Source organism: Tachysurus fulvidraco, chromosome 16, assembly GCF_022655615.1.
Source record: "Tachysurus fulvidraco isolate hzauxx_2018 chromosome 16, HZAU_PFXX_2.0, whole genome shotgun sequence".
Taxonomy (NCBI): Eukaryota; Metazoa; Chordata; class Actinopteri; order Siluriformes; family Bagridae; genus Tachysurus; species Tachysurus fulvidraco.
Window position 1 is genome coordinate 14,967,220 of NC_062533.1, and position 22,880 is coordinate 14,990,099.

Sequence of the window (22,880 nt, forward strand, 5' to 3'; positions counted from 1 at the left end):
TAAAATAGAAGCAAGCCATGCTATTTTAAAACCTGTTTTGGGGTCACAGTTTATAATATAGCTGTCTCAGTAGGTATTTTTCAGCTTCTTACGTGTTTGGCGTGAGTGTTTTGTTTGTCGGTGGATGTTCCTGCTGTGTTTCTTTCCTAATAGCAGAAAAGAACATGCTTTACATATGTTAGAGTTCTATTTTATTTTTAAGATTTGTTTTGCTCTGACATGTACGTTTTTAGACCTATTATGTCTCCCTCTCCAGCTTTTAGTTGCTCTTAAAGTGCCAGCAGACTTGTTTTCTTGTCTATTACACACAGGGAAACCATGGCAAGCAGAAGGGTTAAGTTTGAGCACTAAAAATATCAGAGAAACCTGTGAAAGCACCTAGTAGGGATGAATGTTTTTCTTTTAAATGGTGTTCGTGTTTTGGGCAGACAGGGCTTCAGGGCTTCATCTTGAGATGATGAGACAGGGAGTGAGAGAGTGGAAAATCTGACATCTGTAATTTTGTTGAGTTTTGTAAGTTGAGATTTTTCGGTTGTTGTTTTTTTTTTTGGCCCTGGGGTTTTTAATGTTAGCTAAAGATTTCACAATAAGCACACTTAGCTGCTTTTTGTACAGTTTGTCCCAAAGACCAAACAAGTGGATAAAGCAAATAGTCATCATCCAGCGGTCATGAAAAGCTTAACTTTGCACTAAATGTGCTTTCAGAAAGATAAAAAAAAACAAAACATTAGAAGACCTCTCATGATCCCAAGACCTGAAAGGGAAGTCCAACATAAACTCCATTCTCAAAAAGCCCCAGCAGAGGATGTACTTTCTATGCCAATTAAGGAAGTATGGTCTGCCACAGGAGCTGTTGATGCTGTTCTTCACTGCAGTCACTGAATCTGTCCTGTGCACATCCATCACCATCTGGCTTGGATCAGCAACAAAACGGGACAAGAACAGACTGCAACACACAGTTAAAACAGCAGAAAAAATAATTGGTGCGCCCCTGCCCACTCCCCAGGACTTATGCCATACAAGAACCAGAAACCGGGCTGGAAAAATCAGTACAACCCTTCGCACCGTTTACACAACCTCTTTCAGCTCGTCCCTTCTGGCAGGTGGTAGAAAACTTTGTTTACCAAAACTGCCAGACACAGGAACATTTTCTTTCCACAGACAATTACCCTGATTAAAAACTCACCGTAATTATATTCCCTGCTTCATAGCATAAGTACTGCATTATCAGAACTGTCAGTCATCACATCATCGGTATATATTACACACACTACTACTGCTGCTGTATATTGTACAAAAGTTTTAAAGTATATGTATAGTACAGTTGATGTAAATCTTGATTTTTACAGAACACTTCTTGTCAAGTTCTTCTCAGATGTGACTTCTGCCAAGACTTCCTTCTACAAGGAAAAGCTTGAAGCTTCCTCACATGACCCTCGGAAATTCCACAACATCATCTCTTCTCTGCTCAACCCCCCGGCTCCACCTTTTTCATCCTCCCTGACTGCAGAAGACTTTGCTTCTTTCTACCAGGAGAAGATTGAGGAAATCTGCCAGACCTTCACTTCAGCCCCGACTGCACTTACATCTCAGAGTATGGATTCCCCTACACCTTTGTTGTCACATTTTTCAACTGTGGCAGCAGAAGAGATTTTACAACTCATCCAGTCCTGCAATCCTACCACCTGCCTATTGGATCCACTCCCTACCACTATGCTCCAGACCATCTCACAAGACCTCTTGCCCTTCATTTCCACTATCATCAATAGATCCATAGCATCTGGTCAGGTACCAACTACTTTCAAGAGAGCAAGGGTTATTCCCATCCTAAAGAAACCTGCTCTGGATCCATCAGACATCAGTAACTACAGACCGGTATCACTTCTCTCATTTCTTTCAAAAATTCTTGAACGCATTGTCTATAATCAACTGTCTGTCTATCTCTCACAGAACAACCTCCAAGATCCCAAACAGTCTGGCTTTAAAGCAGCTCACTCTACAGAGACAGCCCTTTTGGATGTCTCTGAGAAGCTACATACTGCTAGATCAGCCAAACTGTCATCCGTCCTTATCCTCCTTGACCTTTCAGCAGCGTTTGATACGGTCAACCACAAGACTCTCTTATCCTCCCTCAAGAGTCTTGGGATTTGCGGATCAGCTTGGGAATGGTTTGCCTCCTACCATATCAAGTAACATGGAGGGGAGTGACATCTGCTCCACGCAGACTCTCCACTGGCGTCCCACAGGGCTCAGTACTTGGTCCTCTTCTTTTCTCCTTGTATACTCACTCTCTTGGTGAAGTTATTTCATCACATGGGTTCTCTTACCACTGCTATGCTGATGATACACAACTTATCTTCTCTTTCCCACCCTCAGATGCCACAGCTTCTGACCGGATCTCAGCATGTCTGGCAGAAATTTCATCATGGATGACTGCTCATCAGTTAAAGCTCAATCCTAGCAAAACTGAACTGCTGTTCATCCCAGGTGATTCATCCCCAGGTCACGATCTTGCTATATCCTTGCACAACGATCTGATCTCCCCTTCAGCCACAGCTCGCAACCTTGGGGTAACCATGGACAATCAACTGTCCTTTTCCTCTCATGTTGCAAATGTGACTCGCTCATGTCGGTTTCTTCTCTACAACATTAGAAGGATTCAGCGATTTTTGTCCACACAGACTGCCCAGGTACTTGTTCAGTCTCTTGTCATTTCTAGACTGGATTACTGCAATGCACTGCTGGCAGGTCTACCTATGAACGCAATCCGTCCTCTGCAAATGATCCAAAATGCAGCTGCCCGACTTGTTTTCAACCTGCCAAAGTTCTCGCATACCACCCCGCTGCTGCGATCCCTCCACTGGCTTCCAGTAGCTGCACGCATCCGGTTCAAAACACTGATGCTGGCCTACAAAGCCAAAAATGGACCAGCTCCCTCTTACCTCAAAGCCCTCATCATTCCTCGCACTGCACCCCGTAACCTCCGATCTACCAGCACTGCTCGACTGGTTCCACCATCTCTCAGGGTAAGAGGCAAGTATACTACAAGACTCTTCTCTGTTCTGGCACCAAGGTGGTGGAATGAACTTCCCCTAGAAGTCCGGACAGCCGAGTCACTGGCTATTTTCAAGCGGCGGTTGAAGACCTACTTATTCAGGAAGCACTTCAACTAGCACTTCTTTCCTTATCCTTTGCATTTAAAAAAAAAACAACCTTTGACACTTTTTCATTGTAACTTTGAACAAATGTTTTAAACTCATGGTATCTTAAGTATGTAACCTAGTGAACCAGCATTAATGTATTCAGTGTTAGAGATTTAAGCACTTATGTACGTCGCTCTGGATAAGGGCGTCTGCCAAATGTTGTAAATGTATAGTGTATATGTGTATAGTGTTGTCTGTACTCTTTAGAGTCACCAACAGCTGGAACCAAATTCCTTGTGTGTGTCAACACACTTAGCCAATAAACCTGATTCTGATTCTGAACAATTACAATGAACAAATTCCAATCTATAGCATAGAACCATAACTGCTAGACTTGTAGAAAGCAAGATTTCACATTCTGAATTAAATAAATGCTGAATCAGATGATTTGACAGATTTGAACAAATGAAATTGCAAATGAACAGGACATACAAACACGTTTAGAGTTAGCTAGCTTCACAATATATTGGCTGAATCAGCAGTGTTTGGGTTTCATAGCTTTCTTGTAATATTCGATATGTATAAAATCGACAAAAGCTACAGAATAAAATAGAGTGGAATGAAAAATTAAAACAGTGCACTATGCTTTATTTAGATAGTAAGGTGGGACAGACTTCCAATTAGTGTTCGGGTCTCAGACAAAGTCTCAGTATTTACGTAAGTCTAGGCTAAAAACACATTTGTTTAGTCTAGCTTTTTTTTTTTTATGAATAGCTTTTCTTAGGTAAAGGAGTAGATCTGGAGGGTTCATGGGCATAGAGTGTTTGGTTGCCATACGTTGCCAAATACAGCCTGAATTTGAGTAATTAAAAAAAAATGCACATTAACAGATCAATATCTCCCAGACGTTTAATTGACTTGATGTTGCTATACTCTGATTAAAAAGGTTTCATTTATTTATTTATTTTGTTAATCCTTGAAACACTCAGATGCTTAATTATGAAATTTATTTATTTACTTTTTTTTCATACAGATATTTTTGCTTTTGCAAGATTTTTAGAATACACTAAAATACACAAAGCAGATGTCAACATTTGGACTTTTACAGTGAATTGAGGGCGCTGTACCGCTGCTTCTGATTCTGATTCTGCTTCTGCTTCTGTAAACACACCGCAGCCATCTTCAGTATTTTGCCGTCAGACTCCGCAGTGAAAACATGGGGGGTGTTCTTGGCCTTTGTTCTATGGCAAGTTGGGTACGTTATTTATTATTATTTATTTAAATCTATATTCACAACATCCAGAAAATAAGGATGTATAACATTAAGCAATCTTTACCGCTGTAAACAAATGCGCCTTACACCGAATATAAAAACAACCTGCGGTATGAAATGGTGACCCGTTCATCGTGACTTGCATTTAAACTACTTTTGTACGCTTTTTAAACATTACGAGACGTCTTGGGATTTAGAAATGATGTTAAATTAATGTATTCTTTTCAGTTTTTCGAGATTTTCTTCAAAATAATCGGCTGTCGATCTCGTTATGTGTCAGCTTTATATGTTTGCTGGGTGTTTCCTGTGGCCTATGGACGTTAATAGTATTGTTAACTGGACAGATAATGTTTTTAACCTTTTTAATTGTCATAATTTAATACAAACCGCAAGCTAACATTTGAATATCGGATATTTTCTTTATATTCATATTAAATCGTATGATCACGCAGAGGAAGCACGGTTAACCCGAAGTAGCCTGTGTTGTTATTGTGATTACGCCACTCTTAGCTTAGCTTAGCTTAGCTTAGCGTAGTCAAGCCCAAGCCTAGCATAGCATAGCATAGCATAGCTCATTTTTAGCATGTTTAGCAAATGTCGGATTGTTTTTCTCCGAAATGTTGCGCCACAGCAAGCAAAACAGATATCATGTGTCGACTGTAAATAAGACACAGATATCTTCACAATTAAAGAGAGCAAGATTTGTTTATATTTTATATATGGTAAATATTTTATCCAGTTTTGGTGAATGCGACATTTCCTGGATTTGTAGCATGACGTCGTGTATTTAGCGGCGTTAAGTGTAATATTTTCCCAAAACTTTGGTTGTTTTAGTAAGGATTAAATGTCTAATATACATTAGTAACCAGATTAAAGGAAACGTCTGCTTGCTGTGTCATATTTATGGCTCTATGGTGTGATATCGTTTCAGTGTCTCAATATTTTTTGCCATGAAGAGACATGAAGCAAACCGCAGTTATTTATTTATTTATTTAGACATGAAGCAAATCGCAGTTTTTTTTACATGCTGCTTTGCTAGACAACTTGATACCCACCATGTGTCATGAATATTGATGTACTGATGTCATGAACACCAGCAGTATACCAGGCTTAATGCTCTGGATCGATATCAGTTTTGATAGTCGGTATATAAATAGGATGATGTCACGTGTTCATAATTAATTTCAGCATTATGTCATTATTCATTTTATTCTAAATCCTGACTAAAAATAATTTTGATCAATAAATGATCTATCCATCCATCCCTCCATCCCTCACTCATATTTGGGTATGGGGTGCTTCGGTGACAATTACATTGATATATCAGAACCAGAATCAGGATTATTGGGCAAGTGTGTCGACACACACAAGGAATTTAGTTCCAGCTGTTTGTAACTCTCAAAAGTACAGACATAAATAACACTATACTATATAAACTATACAAGACAGAATGAGTATATCCAAAGTTGTTATTAAGCTTTATAATACTCACCAGTCACTTTAATAAGAGCAGCTATCGGCATTGGATTTCACCTCACAAAACTCTCTCTCGCTCGGCATATATATATATTTTTTTGCACCATTCTGTGTGAAATGAAAGCGATCGGTCGTTTCTAAATTACTCGGATCAGCTGAACTGATTGCACCAAAATCCATGCCATGATCGTGGTCACTTAGATAATACAGTTCCCTCCTGATTGGCTGAGTAGACTAGAATCAGGTTTATTGGCCAATTACGTAAAGATTTTGGTTCCGCTGTTGGTGACCCTCGAAAGTACGGACCAATAAAGACGGTATACATTTAGTTCACAGACAGTGCTATACAGTGTCTGAGTGCAATATACAGTACAAGATGTGTGAGTAGTGCAAGTAGCAATAGTGCATGTAATATATGGGGAGGAAGTGATGAGTGGCTGGTCTTACAGTTCAGTATACAGATCACTGCACTGGTGTTTCTAACAAAGTGGACGGTGAGACTATATTAACAATTCCGATTTAGTGTAAAGCGTGCAGAAGGGAATTGTGTCCTGGTAAACAGGGAGATGTTGCAGAACCTGGTGGCAGTTGGTAGAAATGACCCCTTTAGTGATTTGTAGACCACTGCAGTGGGGGTAGAACTGTTCATGGTGACAGTCTCCAGTTTTTGCTTCCATCTGTTTTCCACTAATTGGATATAATAATACGACGGAGTCTGTGATTGTGATCAGCTTCTGGAGGTGTTTGGCATCTCCTGCATTGATGCCTCTCCCCTAGAAGACTATTTATTTACTATCAAACTTTTTTTTTTCTGTAGCTCCCCTGCCTTTGTGGCAGTGCTCCTTGCCTGTTGTGTAAATGTTGCCCCAGTGGAAACAACTCCACGGTCACACGGCTCATCTATTCCTTCTTCCTGCTTCTGGGAGTCGGCGTCGCCTGCATCATGCTGATGCCTGGCATGGAGGGGCAGCTCAAGAAGGTAGGTTTTTTTTTTTTTTCCTGTTCGATATATTCATCAAAAATCCTTTGCATCTGTTTTAACAATACTGTCCACTGAGGAAAAAGAGCTCATTAATAAATGTATAATATTGAGGATGTGTTGTGTGTGACTGCAGATTCCAGGCTTTTGTGAGGGAGGAATGGGGACCTCGATCCCAGGAGTAAAGGGTCACGTGAACTGCGATGTGCTGGTGGGCTACAAGGCTGTGTACCGTGTGTGCTTTGGCATGGCTATGTTCTTCCTCCTGTTCTCTGTCCTCATGATCAAGGTTAAGAGCAGCCAAGATCCACGAGCTTCTGTACACAACGGGTATGTGAACATTCATACTCGAACTTCAGCTCCAACATACTGTTCAAATATAAACCAGATATCTGATCTTTTTTTTTTTCAATTCCTCGTAGGTTTTGGTTCTTCAAGTTTGCTGCCGCCACTGCTATCACCGTGGGAGCTTTCTTTATACCCGAGGGTCCATTTACAACAGGTAAAGAGCATTGCAGTCATGAGGTCCAACATTAGATGAAACATTGAGATAAAAAAAGACCCTTTTCACACTCACATTGTCTCTTGCACTCATCCTTTAGTGTGGTTCTACGTTGGCATGGCTGGCGCTTTCTGTTTCATTCTGATTCAGCTGGTGCTTCTGATCGACTTTGCTCACTCCTGGAATGAGTCCTGGGTGGAGAAGATGGAGGAAGGGAACTCTCGCTGCTGGTATGCAGGTAAGCAGGAGAAGGAATCCATGTATTTTCCACAGGTATATTAAGGGCGGGCGGACAGACAAGCAGAAGAGAATGAGAACTTATCGATATGCTGTGAGTCGCTGAACCTCCTTTTTCCCTGTCTCTGAGTAACAGGGACGTATATAATGCTGAAAGAGGAAATGAAAACATCAGGTCTTAAACATTCAGATAATTCTAACACACGGGTTTATAACCCAAGGTTCCGATGTAAGGATTTATTACTGTGTAAAACATGATTAAAAATCGAGTCGCGATGTCTGACGGCAGTTTAAAAAGCAAAACAGAACTAGCTAGTTGTGCTCAGTTATGTGTTTCTGCGCCCTCCAGCTCTTCTGAGCGCCACAGCCTTGAACTACGCCCTGTCCCTGGTGTCTCTGGTGATGTTCTACGTGTACTACACCCACACCGAAGGCTGCACCGAGAACAAGGCCTTCATCAGTGTCAACATGCTGCTGTGTGTGGGAGCCTCCGTCATGTCTATCCTGCCCAAAATTCAGGTAACCGACTCACATTTAACAAACACAAGAATCATTTAGTCGCGCAGTAGATTCATTGCCGCCTATTCGGAAGGTCGGCAGACTGAGAACCGCGACGTTCACTTAGGAAGTAGGAGTTCAGTGATGTTGGTACATTTACAACACAGATATTTTCAGAATCTGCTTATAGTCGAAACCTTCTACCATTTCCCCCCTAACCCCCCCCCCCTACACACACACACACACTTTTCCTTGCTGTTTAGTTCCTCCTTCCGAGCTTGCAAGGAAATTAAACAAAGAGGAACCAAAAAACAAAGATGATCTCAGTGAAGAGTCGCTCGAAAAAGATTTTTTGTTCTGTTTTGTGCCACGTTTCTATTTTTCTGTTGATTATACATTGAAAAGCGGTTTATATCACATGATAAAGATCTGGTTATCCAGAAGCTTCCCGTCTGCTCTTTGAACATCTTTAGTTCATTATAAGATTTGACGCGTCCGAAAGAACGCGTCCAGACTTTTATTTATTTCCGGGATACAAGCTGAAGTATAAGGACTCAGGATGTTAGTACTGTTCCAACAGATCTTTTGGGAACACTTCAATCTAATTGTGTCTATTTTCTTTAGGAGTCACAGCCCAGGTCTGGTCTCCTGCAGTCGTCTGTCGTCACCCTCTACACTATGTATCTGACCTGGTCTGCTATGACCAACGAGCCTGGTAATGTTCTTGAGATGTTTTAAAGAAAAAAGCACTTAATACTTGTTTAAAACAACAACAACAACAACAAAAACATGGCTTGCTTTGTTTTTAGATCGCAAATGCAACCCGAGTCTTCTGGGCATTATTGGCCTGAATAGCACCACCCCAGCAGGCCAAGGTCCTGTGGTTCAGTGGTGGGATGCCCAGGGCATTGTGGGATTGATCCTGTTCCTGATGTGTGTCCTGTATTCCAGGTAAGTCTCTGTTTCTTTCTAGCACCCGAAGCCACTGTCACGTTCATTAAATTCGTCACGTTTATCTGAGTCTTTTATTATTCAGCATCCGCAATTCAAGCAACGCTCAAGTGAACAAGTTGACGCTGACCAGCGACGAGTCTGCCCTGATCGAGGATGGCCCGGCGCCGGAGAACTTCGACGAGGGAGACGGTTCAAACCGGGCCGTCGACAACGAGAAGGACTGCGTCACATACAGCTACTCTTTCTTCCACTTCATGCTCTTCCTGGCCTCTCTTTACATCATGATGACTTTGACCAATTGGTACAGGTAACGACCAGAGCTGGAACCTAACCAAGTCCTTCAAACCCCCATTTTAAGCATTAGGCTTCGTTCTAGTCGTTGATTATAAACATTGTTCTGGAGGTATTAGTTAATATTGTTCAAAGCTTTCTAACATTCCACCATGGAAAAAAAGTATTTCACAGTCCTTCTTAAACATTACAAACAAATTATAATAGTATTATATCATCCTGAATGTAAAACAATGTTTATAGTGTGGTGTCAATAGATAACAAAATAGATTTTTAGTGCATCCGTGTCACTGTGTATAATCTTGCTCTCAGCTGCTGTGTTTATTTCCATTTCCACATGTTGACCATCGGTTTAAATTCGATCTGCTAATCTTTTCAGCCCCGACTCCAACTACGAGGCAATGACCAGCAAGTGGCCGTCGGTATGGGTGAAGATCTCGTCCACCTGGATCTGTATCTCGCTATACGTGTGGACCCTGGTGGCTCCGCTCGTCCTTACCAACCGCGACTTCGACTGACCACGAAGAAAGAAAGCTAGCTTCACGCAAACCTCGCCCTTCATCATTGTGAATATCCGCCCGTATACGCAGGGCAGGTCGGCTCATACTTGTAAATAGCTGAAGCTGGTGCATTCCCCCGTGGTTAGTCAGTTTTGGTAGAACTGTTGCATGTAACGTACGTTGTGATATTTATTTGTGTTGTCGTAAGAGGTCAAAACAATTAGCCAGGCTCGAGTTTTGTAAAAGAGCACAGGATTATTATTTACGTGTCCATCCTAAAGAAAGATAAGAAACGATTCTTGGAAAACATTGTAAAATTTCGGATGTAAGTAACTTGGACTGTTTAAACCTTTGACATAATCAATTCATGAAGCTTAGGAACATTTCCTGTAGAACGAACAGAAGTCGAGTATTGGAGATTTTAAATATCATTGCTAAGTAGGTGTTTTTTTTTGTTTTGTTTTTTTCCCATTCCTAACAATTTTGTATCATTTAGATCATTTCCGAAACATAGCTCATGTGAAATACTGTTCTATTAACATCAGTGTCGGTGCATGTTAATGAATTTCCAGGCTTTTAGTTAGGACTGTAAGATGCTACAGTGCTAATACTTTTGCAACTTGCACAGGTTAGTCGAGTTTTGACGTTTTTATTGTGTTTGAAATGCTTTTTTTGCACTGATTCCTTGCTTTACAAACTCATGTCGAGATGATAGTTTATGCATGGACTTTGCTTCTATGCCATGTAGATGTCTTACCAGCCTGCTGGAGCTAATATTCTAGTAGCTGCTGTTCTGTAACATTACAGGTGTTGATGCCTTAGTGGGTTTTTTTTGTCCTTTTGACATGTGCATTGTAATTGATCATCTTGATTCATTAAAGGTTTAAAGCCCCAACACTGCTTTCAGATTATCTCTGTTTTGTTCTCCCACACATACAGTTGAGGCCAAAATATTAGCCCCCCAGGAATTTTGGAACATTTTCCTAAAGATCGTTCCAATGTTTGCAGCATTGATAAAACTTGATATAATCAAACGTTCACCAGTGCTATTTAGTAGCTTTTGGTACATTTTGGAATATAAAATACATTTTTAGGCTTGCTTTATATCAAATATAGTGAAAATGGGGTGGTCAAAAATATTAGCCCCACGTGAATTTTCGCTTTCAAAACACACCTTAATTAATCAGTCAGCTTTCAAAATACACCTCTGTAGTCAATTGGCTTCCTAACAACACCTGGGCATTCAATCAGAATAAAAGGACTCCGAGCAGGGCACTTGATCACATTATTGGGCGAGACTACTTTTACTCACCATGCCAAACACAGAAAGACAAAGGAAATCAGTCTTGAGCTCAGAAAGAAGATAATGGAGGCTCATGATAACAGGGAAGGCTATACTGCCATTTCAGTGTCTAAAACCGCTGTACGTTGCATCATTGCCAAGTACAAGGAGACAAATTCTGTAAAAAACAAAACTGGGTGTGGTCGTAAGCACAAGATTTCAAGAACTCTGGAGAGGGAAATAGTGAGAGATATCAGCAAGATGCCCCAGACATCTGCCAAGATGATTGTTTCTGACCTGGCCTCTTCTGGAGTTGATGTTTCAAGGAATACAGTTGCGAGGGCTCTTCATCGTGGTGGGCTTCAGGGCCATCGTCCCGGAAGAACCCCTTCACTCAAAAAGCGGCACATCACAGCCAGACTGAGGTTTGCCCGTGAACATATGAAAGGTAAAGATGAGTTTTGGGAGTCTGTGCTTTGGTCTGATGAGACTAAACTGGAACTGTTTGGGCACATGGATGTTGCTTATGTTTGGCTAAGAAAGGGTGAGGGCTTCAACCCAAAGAACACAGTTCCCAGAGTTAAACATGGTGGTGGGAGCATCATGCTGTGGGGCTGTTTTGCAGCTTCAGGCACAGTGAGCCTTGTTCGAGTGCATGGCATCATCAAAAATGAAAATTATGTTGACATTTTGAGGGATAATATGCAGAAATCTGCTCGCAGTCTAGCCTTATGTCGTCACTGGGCCTTTCAACAAGACAATGATCCAAAGCATACATCGTAATTGGTCAAACAGTTCCCGAAGGATACCAAAACCAAGGGTCCTGGAGTGGTCCACACAGATCCCAGACCTCAATCCTATTGAGAATCTGGCGAGTGCTCAAAGTGAATGTCCATGCTCGGAAACCACGCAATTTGGACCAGCTGGAGCAATCTGCAATGAAAGAATAGGCTAAAATCACTCAGGAGACCTGTGCCAACCTAGTAAAGAACTACTCTAAGAGGTTGTCAGTTGTGGCTCAGAAATGGTACACTATTGACTATTAATGACCAGGGGGCTAATAATTTTGGACGTTTCATTTTTGCCCTTTGTTTCAACTCACTATTTCAATTAAATATCCTAATCAAACTTAGTGGACATTTTGTCTTTGTTATTTTAGAAACAAATACACTATAAAACACCTGTTGTTAATGGTCATTTCCATGGAGAAATCAAGAGTTTAGTCTAATTTCATAAGGGGGCTAATAATTTTGGCCTCAACTGTACATACGTAACCCAGGCAACTAATGGAAAGAAATGTGTCTTTATCATAGCTGAAAGGAAGAATAATACGATTGCAGATAAACAAACAAGCAAAAATGACACACAAGCATAATCATGTAAAGGACAAAGGCATATATTAGTTCTGTGTAACAAAGCAAAACCAACGTTACTCACCTATCGAGAAGTAAAAAAGTGCCTCGGCATCGTAAGTAAAGTCGGCCACATATTCACAGATTGGAGTTTCCCCGAGTCAATAACTCCTGAGCTTGTGTACTGAAAATTTCGTTGAATAAATAGACCGTCATTCTGATGAATATGTACAATAATAAGGTCCTGAGCTAAACACTGTTACTACACAAATAACACCTCTTTTCTATCGTAGTAATGTAGAGAGGCAGCTACAACCCAATTTTCCTCAAAATACACAAGTCTCTATGTGCAGATGACAGATACAGATACCAAGGGACCATCTGCAAAGTGCAAAACACAAAAAGTGAATATTACAAAAACAGTCAATAACCTCACTGTAATACACTGTACTGTCACCAAATTCACCTCATACACCGCTGATGTCCTGATAATTATACTACAACACTTATTTGGGGAAAATGTCTTTTTTATACATGCGGCCAACTTTACTTAAATCCCTCGGCGTCCCATCTCATGCCTTCCAGGTCCGTCCTTCAGTTCTCTCCAGCGCTGGAAAGCTGATCCTATATGAACACGTCCTACTTCTTGCCTTATCGTAAGCCTTTCTTCGCTTTCTTTGTTTTTATCCTCCATAGCAATGTTAAAACCGCTTTCTGCTAATGTCACACATGCGCACTGAACACTCGCTCCGCCCATATCGACAAGACACGCCCCTTTCTGCTCATTGGCTACACGTTAGTTTTGTTTTTGTTTGGCGGCCCAACGCAGTTTTCTGAACCACTTCTCAAACGACAGAGACCCCACCTTTAAGAGTATACATCACTACTGAAACCCCACCCTGTGTCTCTTACTTCCTCTTTCAGTAAATAATACAAGCCATTTTCAGATTTAGACTATACATTTACAGCATTTGGCAGACTCATTTGTCCAGAGCGAAGCAAACTCACAACCTTCTGATTGGTAGCCCAACACCTTAACCACTAGACTGCACATGAACAACAAAAGGCTCGAATTCCTTGCAACGTCTTTATTATTGGGATATTGACAAAGCATAAGGAGAAAGGCGAAATCACTGTACTTTCAGGACATTATTGAACTAACAAGAGTACTGTTATGTACAGAGAATCTGAACGCAGGCACTTCTATACCATGTCACGTGACTAAGCCAAAGACGCAATCACAGAATTCAGTATTTTAAAAAAAAACAAAATTAGGACGCAACAGAAGGAAACACAAAATAAGAAAATCTACAAACTGGTGTAACAAACTTGCTGCACTGTAACCCTCGTTTATCCACGACAACGGTGAACAAGATCAAAAAGCTGACGTGATATGATGGAATGTCATAATTTGATGCGTGGAAAAAAAAAAGTACCGAAAATTTCGTTGAATAAATAGACCGTCATTCTGAAGAATATGTACAGTAAAAAGGTCTGTCGTTAAATGTCCAGTTGTGGGGGATCGGCTGGAGGCAGGTCCGAGTTCAGTTCACACAGATAGAAGAGTGAGGCTTCGCTGGCCTCTGCCTCGGTGAGTGGCTCGAGGCGGATCATTGAGCTGCGTGGAGCTGCGTCTGGCTGCAGGGAGGACTGCAGGAGGTCCACGGCGTCTTCTGCATTCTGCCTCACTGAAGCTTGGCTTAGATCTTCAGGCTGTGGTTCGATAACCGTGGGGAGAGGACTGCAACCGTCCAGGAAAGACAGCAAGGGACAGCTGGTGTACTGAATCAACTGTTTATCTGAAACAGGACCGAATACACAAAATAAGGATCTGTTCGGAACAGGTTATGAGTTCAAATTCCAGGATTGCCTGAAGATCACCTTTGGCCATTAAAGTGACACTTTAGCCAAAAGTAAAATGTATGTATTTTCTTAAAAAAAACAAACAAAAAAAAAAAAAACACGTTCAGAAGCCTCAGACGTCACACCCAGCACCCTTTGGCTGAACGCCTGATGCACGCGTCTCACAAATCTGGAAACATCCGACTGGTTGAATTCTACAGGGTTTCACTGAGACATGTTTAACAGTTCTCCTGGAAACAAAGCCTTCGCTCTACTTTTGTTTATACATCTGTGAGAAGAGGCGTTTATGAGGATCAGTTAAACGCTGGATTTTCCAAATAAGGTGGAGTTTTTTTTTTTTCTGTTCAGCATCAAGTTTAGTGCCATCAAAAACAGACCGGTGTGCAATATACCAATTAATAAAATCGTGCAAATGAATGAATGAGTCTACACAACAAACTTCACCTTATTCGGAAATCTTTCTTCACAGTTTACGGCTATGATTGCTGTGTGCAAAATGTTGAAGCTGATCGAGTAGAGGGACGTTAGTTAGTCTTCTTATACTATATATTTGGAAAATAAGGTTCCTTTATATATCAGTCGGACGTCCCTTTGAGCCAATCCTTTTCCAATAAAATCTGTTATGGAGTCCAGACCTTCTGCAGCCAGTCTGAAGCTCTGGCTACGTGGTGATGATAATTTTGTGCACCGTTTGCATCAAACGTTCAGGCGAAGGTTCATGGGCCCGATTTCTAGAATCTAGAAGACTGAGACTAAGAATTTGTTTAACGATTACCTGTGGAGTAATTCTCGGTCTCGGTCGTAGCAGAAACGTCTTCGCCTCTTAAGTGTGAGCCGGTTTCCTGTGGCAAAGTTTCCAAGCAGATGACAAGGATGAATAAGTTAAGTCATAACACCTGAAGCACGAGGTGACTTGTCATTGGTCACTCGTGAGATCTGTACATAGTATGAGACAGAGTGGTGCTTCTGACGGATGGAAAACAGAAGAGATACCGGTTTGTGTGCACCGTCACAGACACGAACCTCTAGAATGTTGGAGTCTATGGAGAACTGTTTTCCATACAGCATGGCCTGAAAGTCTTCCAAGCTGCAGTCAATACTGTCCAAGTAGTCCATCAGCTCCACTCTGTTGAAGAGATCGGATTATTATATAAACAACACCTCAGCATTTGGATTCAAGCCTGAAGTAAACGCTTTTTCTCTTATCTGGATGTACTGGTTAAGAAAAAAAAAGCACCTTAACCTGCACCAGTGCAAGAATCGATGAAGGCAGGTTCTTTTGTCTAAACTAACGTCTAATCCAGCAAAGCAACCGGCTCCTTTTCTATTGGAGGACTGGATTTATAAATCTTGCTGCCCGATTTATATTCATTTTTTACAGGGAATAGTTTTCACTCATAACGAGCTTCAATTTATGTAAACGTATGCGTGTTTAAACCGAACTAAAATTTTCCACCGTATGCTGTCCTTCATTCTCACGTGTGTATACTGATCGCCTAGACCAGGGGTCGGCAACCTTAAACACCCAAAGAGCCATTTGGACACGTTTCCCACAGAAAAAACAAAACACAGGGAGCCACAAAACCCATTTGACATCTAAAATGAAGAGAACACTGCATATATCGTGTTTTACCTTTATGGAAAGTATAGAAAAAAAACTGTAGTGTGTTGTATTTATGAAATCAATGAACTATTACCGAGTAAACAAAATTTTATTTCTGCAGGCAAACAAAAATATTTTGAACAGTTTGAACTAACTAACAAAAAAGATGCTGGGTTGAAGGTTACTTCCAAATAAAATGTTCAGTGTCTGATCGAGTCCTCTTCGTATTCATGACAGCAAAATTTTAACTCGCCGGCTGCAGAAAACCAAAAACGGGTCTGCTTCTATGTCGGATTTCACAGGTCGGCGGTTATGACGCGTATTTTGAGCGACGAATAAATTAAACACGGTTTATTTTAATGTTACAAGAGCATCATGATCTTAGGATTTAGAATTACATTTAAAAAAAAAAAAAACTAACTACAATAATATAAATTTTAATTAAATATTTACTTTACAAATCTACTGGGAGCCGCAGCGGAGGGATGAAAGGGCCACACGGTTCTGGAGCCGCGGGTTGCCGACCCCTGGTCTAGAAAGTGCGGCATGTGTTCAGCACCCTCAAAACGCCATAAAAGCGCTCAGACACCCGGCAGCACAAAACGAACACGATTAGGTTAAAGCAGTTTTTTTTTTGACTCACTTCTATACAATATATATATATATATAAGGTATAATATTAATTGTAAACACAACCACAGAATCTTTCTTTACATCTTACGCCTATGATTGCCGTGTACAAAATGTTGAAGCTGATAGAGTAAAGGGATGTTACTTAGTCTTATGCATAAATCTACACCCCCTTGGGAAAACGAAGGTTTTACAGAATTCGAGATGATTATTATTTGTTTGATATAAATCCGTGTAGGCTCGACTTACTTCCCGATTCTTTCGTGTCTAGCTTGATAAACGAGGCCCGTCGTGTCCGGTGTGCTTTATAATACTCTCTTATCTGATTGTGTGGGGGTCAAAAATGATGAGACCATACCGTTAAACAGGTTTACTAGTTTTCTGAACAATCCTTATGTCAGAGAATGCACAAAGAGAAGAAATGTATAAAGCTATCTGGAATAGATGATGTCCATTCCTGACTTACTTGCCCAGGAGGTTAATGTTCTGAGAAATGGTGCCGCTCTCATTGAGGATGGAGTCCATCATCTTCACGGGATCCTCCAGGCTCAGGGCTGAACTATGGTTTAACTGCAAGGCGCTGCACGTTGGCTGGATGCTTTCGGAGCTTCTGGATGTTTCTCCTTCGGCTTGCGGCGTGACGTCTGTTGGTATCGGTCCGCTCGTGCTCCTGTTTTCTGTGGTCTCGCTGTTGTCGCAGTCAACCTCAATGATTTCTACATCACTGCAGTGAGTCCAGCGTAAAAAAAAAGGGATGACCCGCGTTTATTTAATGCAGAAAGCAAGTTACCGTGTGTTGTCGTGTTACCATGTTGAGATCTTTTTTTTTTTTACAAGGGTATGACTGAGCAGTAGCTTCATTTCTAACCTCCCATTCATCATTACCAAGAGCAACGTCCAAGGCTTGAAGCTCTGTAGTGTAAATGAAGCATAGAGATGTACTTATTTACTTTCCCTTCATCATACCCTGGCTATATTTACTCTCCAACAGGAATTGGCTGTAGCTTGTTGATATTCCTAGACCCTGACCCTGGTAGCTCAGTGGTTAAGGCATTGATCAGAAGGTTGCTGGTTCAAATCCCAGGTCACTGCAGGGCCCTTGAGCAAGGGCCTTAACCCTGAATTGCTCAGCTGTGATGCGATAAAGCGAGCTACGATACAAGCGGCTCTTTGGTGTCTTCCAAATGCCGTAAATGTAAAAAGATAAAGAAAGACCTGCACCGTGATTAGGAAAAAACTCAAAGCAGACACAGCTTACCCTTCATCTACCAGTGTCGTGGTGTCCAGTGTGACTTCTGCGTCTTCGTTCGTGATGTCGCAGACGACGACTTCGTCGGCGACGTCTGTGTTCTTTGGATCGCTGACTGCAGACTGACAGAATAAGACAGAAACAAAGGTTTGCAGCCATGTTAATATTACACATGAATCTCCTGAAAGCAAAAAGAAGAAGAAAAATTATAAATAATAATAAAATCATCAAAGCTTGTGGCACTTTCACCTAAAACAGGGTATAGAAGAGTTTGGTTCAGATACATACACTGCTTTGGTCCACTGGTTCCTCATAGATCTGGGAAATGAATTTTGACTTCTTTCCATTGCTGCTCAGTAGCAGAGGCCTGGTTGCGAAAGTGAGAGAAAAAAAAGTCTAGACGCAGTACACTTTAAAAAAAACATGTAACTTTCTGTATCTACAAAAAAGATACAAAACTAAAAGGATATAAAAACTTAAGCTACCTCTTGCGTTTCAGGTTCAGCACACGGTTATTCTGGACCAGCGTGATGATGAACTGCACCAGCTACAATGAAAGGAAAAGAAAAACATGACAGTCTGGACATCGTGCACATCGTCGAATCGAACATTCCGCGCCGGTATTCCGACAACTTTGGGTGTATATGACGATACCTCTTTTATAGCACGTTGCTGTTGCACGTGCTTCTGCCTGAGATCGGACATCTCCCTCCACAGAGCCTCGTTTTCACTGAACAAATCACCGACAAAAATAAATAAATCAATAAAATACAATGTAATGGGAGAAAGCCATGTTTATATTATTAATACATGAACCCAGGCATGTGCCATAATACACAGCATTGTGTGGAGAGATTCAATATTACTCGGGGGAAAAGAAAAGAAAAAAACAAAACAAACGTATTTACCGTTTCAAAGTGGCAAGTCTGGCGTCCATGTCTTCCTGTTTGTCATGGACAGTTTGAACACTAGACAGAATTTTGGACAGATCCTCTTGCCTCAGTTTGCTGTCTTCCGGTCTACTACTGGATACCTAATACATGAAGAAATGTCGGGGACGTGGATTAAATGCACGGTAAAACGTACACTATGCTACACTGTCCTCGTCCTCGATGCTAACGACGATGAATTATCTTCTTCAAACGGTACGACAGCCCGGGGAGAGAGAATCTATGGCTGAGAAAAACATTTTGGGAATATCGTCATTTATGGAAGGAGTCTCCAGTATCAGGGAATGTAAACGAGTTCCGGATTGACAACAGAAAATGACGGAGTATGAGCCATTACTTTACAGAAAGTTAAATGACATGCTGTTCTTTCATAACTGATGGCAAAACTCTGTTATATAACGAATAAAACAATATGCTATTTTAGGAAAAATGATCGACTGTAATGAAGGTCTACGTGACGGCTTTCACGTTAATGTTATCCTTTTTTAATAATAAAAATGATATGATATTAAATAATATATTATTTATATTGTTTAACTCTATTAAACCTCAAGCATTCCAACTCCATGCGAACGCTCCTAACCGACCTTTCTCTTTATGTTCTCCAGTAAATCGTCTCGGCCATTCTGAAAGTAAGGATGCTGGAATTCGACTGGTCCGTCTCGCTCTTGCTTCACTATGCCGCTGTCAACGTGCATCACCTTGCGGAAGCCGTCTGTAAAAAGAAATCAAACATTTTCTTTTTTATTTGAATTTTGTTTCGAACAACAGACATCACAAACGAATGACGTATTTATGACACACACTAAGAGAATTCCCGTACACATGTTCAGCTGTCGGACAAAACTGGCCATATTATTGTGCTTAAAAAACTTCGGTAGGATTTCTTTCGCGAACCGTTGCTCATCCAGGACAAGGAAACTGTTTCCCTCCTGTAAAAAAAAAAAAGAAAGATCAGGTCAGTTACTAACAACATGTCAAACAAATCAACATAACCTGGTCATCACTTTTTACAATTACACTTGAAATGGAACAAAATCACACGTGAAAATAACGCGATTTCTACAAAATTTAAATTCTTCCAGTAAAAAAAAAAAACATAATATAAGGCTTGTTCATTTGGACTTAGGACTCAACTATACTGTCCTTTAACACTTTTTTTTGTTTAAACATCAACCTTTTGGAGGATATTTTTCCACAAACTGCGCTCACACAAAGTAGTATTGCTGCCTAAACGTTCCATCAGCTGCCTTCGAGTGCACTAGCAATAACATGCTCAAAAGCTTCTTTTAGCCACACAGCAACTCTTAGACTACTAATTATCTACGAGAGCCGGCGACTCCCAGCTACAGACCAGATGTGGACGTGTCCAGTGGTGTGACAAAATGTAGAAAAGTTTAACTTTATTCAAATACGAGGTGATTTAATGCAGTGATGATGATTTAATTTGTACATTAGAATTGGCCTAGAGAACAAAAATGAAGAAAGGTGAACTTAATGTTCTACAAAACCACTACACAGGGTACAAAGTCAACAAAAGGAAAAAGGCTGTAATGAGTAATTAAGTTCGTGTTACTCATTAATAATGAGAATTAGAAATGTTACTGAGTTACTCAGGGTAGAAATCGAAGTATTAAAGTGTCGTATTTCTCTTGGTTGATAAATCTGGAAAACAGTAAATATCCATAAACAAGCCATTATTATTATTATTATTATTATTATTATTATTATTATTAATTATTGTAATTATTGTAATTATTATTGTAATTATTATTTTATTTCCGGATGTGTTTATAACTATAATATTTTAATGTTTTCCGGATAACCCCCCCCCATAATAATTTCCATTTTGATTAAAACAAATATTAATCAATAAAAAAAAAGATTTATTTCCACGTGTCTTCATGGAACATAATCCGATATGCAAATGAATCGATGAATATGTAAATGAGTTTCTTACGCAACTAGTTTGTTAGCTAGATAGAACTAGTTTTTGTTAGATATTTCATTTCCCTATCTTGAAAAAAAAAACTATCTTGGTTAGCTTTTTGTCTGCAAAGTAAATTTAACACTGAAGAAATAAAAAAAAAATAGGAATCATCATTAGGATACTTTGTGTGTTTACCGTTAGCTAGTTAGCCTATTAGCTAGCGCAATACAAACAACCACCGTGTGAACAACCGTTACGAGCTAACAGTAAGGAAAAATAAACATGCATTAGATGCGTTATCTGTAGATAACTGAAGATAAGAAGGTAAATATGTCGCATTGCTCTGCAGCTACCATCCCTGCAGCTAGCATCTCTGTAGCTAACATCTCTGTAGCTAGCATCTCTGTAGCTAGCATCCCTGTAGCTAGCATCTCTGTAGCTAACATCCCTGTAGCTAGCAGCTCCGTAGCTAGCAGCTCTGTAGCTAACATTCTCTGTACTTAGCATCCCTGTAGCTAGCAGCTCTGTAGCTAACATCCCTGTAGCTAACATCCCTGTAGCTAACATCTCTGTAGCTAACATCTCTGTAGCTAACATCCCTGTAGCTAGCAGCTCTGTAGCTAGCAGTTCTGTAGCTAACATCTCTGTAGCTAACATCCCTGTAGCTAACATCCCTGTAGCTAGCAGCTCTGTAGCTAACATCTCTGTAGCTAACATCTCTGCAGCTAACATCTCTGCAGCTAACATCTCTGCAGCTAACATCTCTGTAGCTAACATCTCTGTAGCTAACATCCCTGTAGCTAGCAGCTCTGTAGCTAGCAGTTCTGTAGCTAACATCTCTGTAGCTAACATCCCTGTAGCTAACATCCCTGTAGCTAGCAGCTCTGTAGCTAACATCTCTGTAGCTAACATCTCTGTAGCTAACATCTCTGTAGCTAACATCTCTGTAGCTAACATCTCTGTAGCTAACATCTCTGTAGCTAACATCTCTGTAGCTAACATCTCTGTAGCTAACATCTCTGTAGCTAACATCTCTGCAGCTAACATCTCTGTAGCTAACATCCCTGTAGCTAACATCCCTGTAGCTAGCAGCTCTGTAGCTAACATCTCTGTAGCTAACATCTCTGTAGCTAACATCTCTGTAGCTAACATCTCTGCAGCTAACATCCCTGCAGCTAACATCTCTGTAGCTAACATCCCTGTAGCTAACATCCCTGTAGCTAACATCCCTGTAGCTAACATCCCTGTAGCTAACATCCCTGTAGCTAGCAGCTCTGTAGCTAACATCTCTGTAGCTAACATCTCTGTAGCTAACATCCCTGTAGCTAACACCTCTGTAGCTAACATCTCTGTAGCTAACATCTCTGTAGCTAACGGTTAAGTCCTTAAACACTTTTTAATCTAACCTGACTCCAGCAAATGAATCCATTAGTGTCCGAATCTTCCACCAGAGTCCACAGCTTGGTGAGAAACGCAGGAACATTTGAGTTGTGCTTCATTTTGTTCTTTAAACAGGTAAATATATAAAAAAAGTAGCTCTTTTGTTGTTGTTTTTTTAGACACAAATACACAAGCAGCAGTGAAAACAACGACGCACACGTTCACACCACTTCCGGTACACATTCGGAGGCGATGTGATTGGTTATCCGTGGAGTGACGTCAGAGGTGCGTGTAGTTCACACGTGTAGGTTGTGCAACGTGTCTTGACACGACACGAGTGACTGTGCAGTTTACAGCAAATCAAAAAAATCCAAAAAAAAACCCAAAAAAAAAACAACTACTTTGTCATAAAAATTAAATATTTAATATTTTTTAATTTAAAGATTACATTTGACCATGTTTAAGCCCTTACAGTTTGCTTGCTTATTTATTTATTTATTTCTAAAAACTACAGAATTCTTTTTTTTTGCATGTATCACAATCAAAAGAAAAGTTTAAGTTTGCAGTAGAAAACAAGTCCCGATTCGATGGTCAACATCCACATCAGTCTCAAATTCAGCCAAATCTCTTTTACTGGCTCAGTCTCTGTTCGTGCTATAACCAGTGGTGAAAAACAAATCTCAGTCATTCAATTGTTTGTTTTGTGTTTGCTGAATGTTTGTTAAACCACAATCATTTTCAAAGTTTGTCCGCATTCATCCGTACTGATTCCATACGTTTAACAGTTT

General features: G+C 40.5%; 2 protein-coding genes across 5 annotated transcripts; one reads left to right on the plus strand and one right to left on the minus strand.

The window, feature by feature from the left end:
• The first annotated feature begins 4,235 nt into the window (after positions 1-4,235).
• Positions 4,236-10,748, plus strand: serinc1 (serine incorporator 1). 2 transcript variants are annotated; one of them, XM_027155454.2, is made up of 10 exons: positions 4,236-4,398; positions 6,710-6,871; positions 7,008-7,201; positions 7,294-7,373; positions 7,474-7,611; positions 7,960-8,129; positions 8,733-8,823; positions 8,918-9,059; positions 9,145-9,369; positions 9,733-10,748. In XM_027155454.2, exons 1-10 carry the CDS (start codon positions 4,360-4,362, stop codon positions 9,869-9,871), a joined length of 1,380 nt encoding a protein of 459 aa, XP_027011255.1. In that variant the 5' UTR covers positions 4,236-4,359; the 3' UTR covers positions 9,872-10,748. The 2 variants fall into 2 exon arrangements, with proteins under 2 accessions (XP_027011255.1, XP_027011256.1); XM_027155455.2 differs by having other exon boundaries at positions 4,266-4,389.
• A 2,812-nt stretch (positions 10,749-13,560) lies between these two features.
• Positions 13,561-22,361, minus strand: hsf2 (heat shock transcription factor 2). Of its 3 annotated transcripts, XM_027155460.2 has the most exons (12): positions 22,119-22,358; positions 19,606-19,714; positions 19,370-19,497; positions 18,741-18,865; positions 18,487-18,562; positions 18,318-18,379; positions 18,121-18,199; positions 17,842-17,954; positions 17,050-17,307; positions 15,374-15,476; positions 15,126-15,192; positions 13,561-14,286 (listed from the first exon to the last, which is right to left on the minus strand). In XM_027155460.2, exons 1-12 carry the CDS (start codon positions 22,209-22,211, stop codon positions 13,988-13,990), a joined length of 1,512 nt encoding a protein of 503 aa, XP_027011261.2. In that variant the 5' UTR covers positions 22,212-22,358; the 3' UTR covers positions 13,561-13,987. The 3 variants fall into 3 exon arrangements, with proteins under 3 accessions (XP_027011261.2, XP_027011262.2, XP_047657808.1); XM_027155461.2 differs by lacking the exon at positions 17,050-17,307 and having other exon boundaries at positions 22,119-22,359; XM_047801852.1 differs by lacking the exons at positions 13,561-14,286; positions 15,126-15,192; positions 15,374-15,476 and adding an exon at positions 16,833-16,905 and having other exon boundaries at positions 22,119-22,361.
• Between the last annotated feature and the right edge of the window lie 519 nt (positions 22,362-22,880).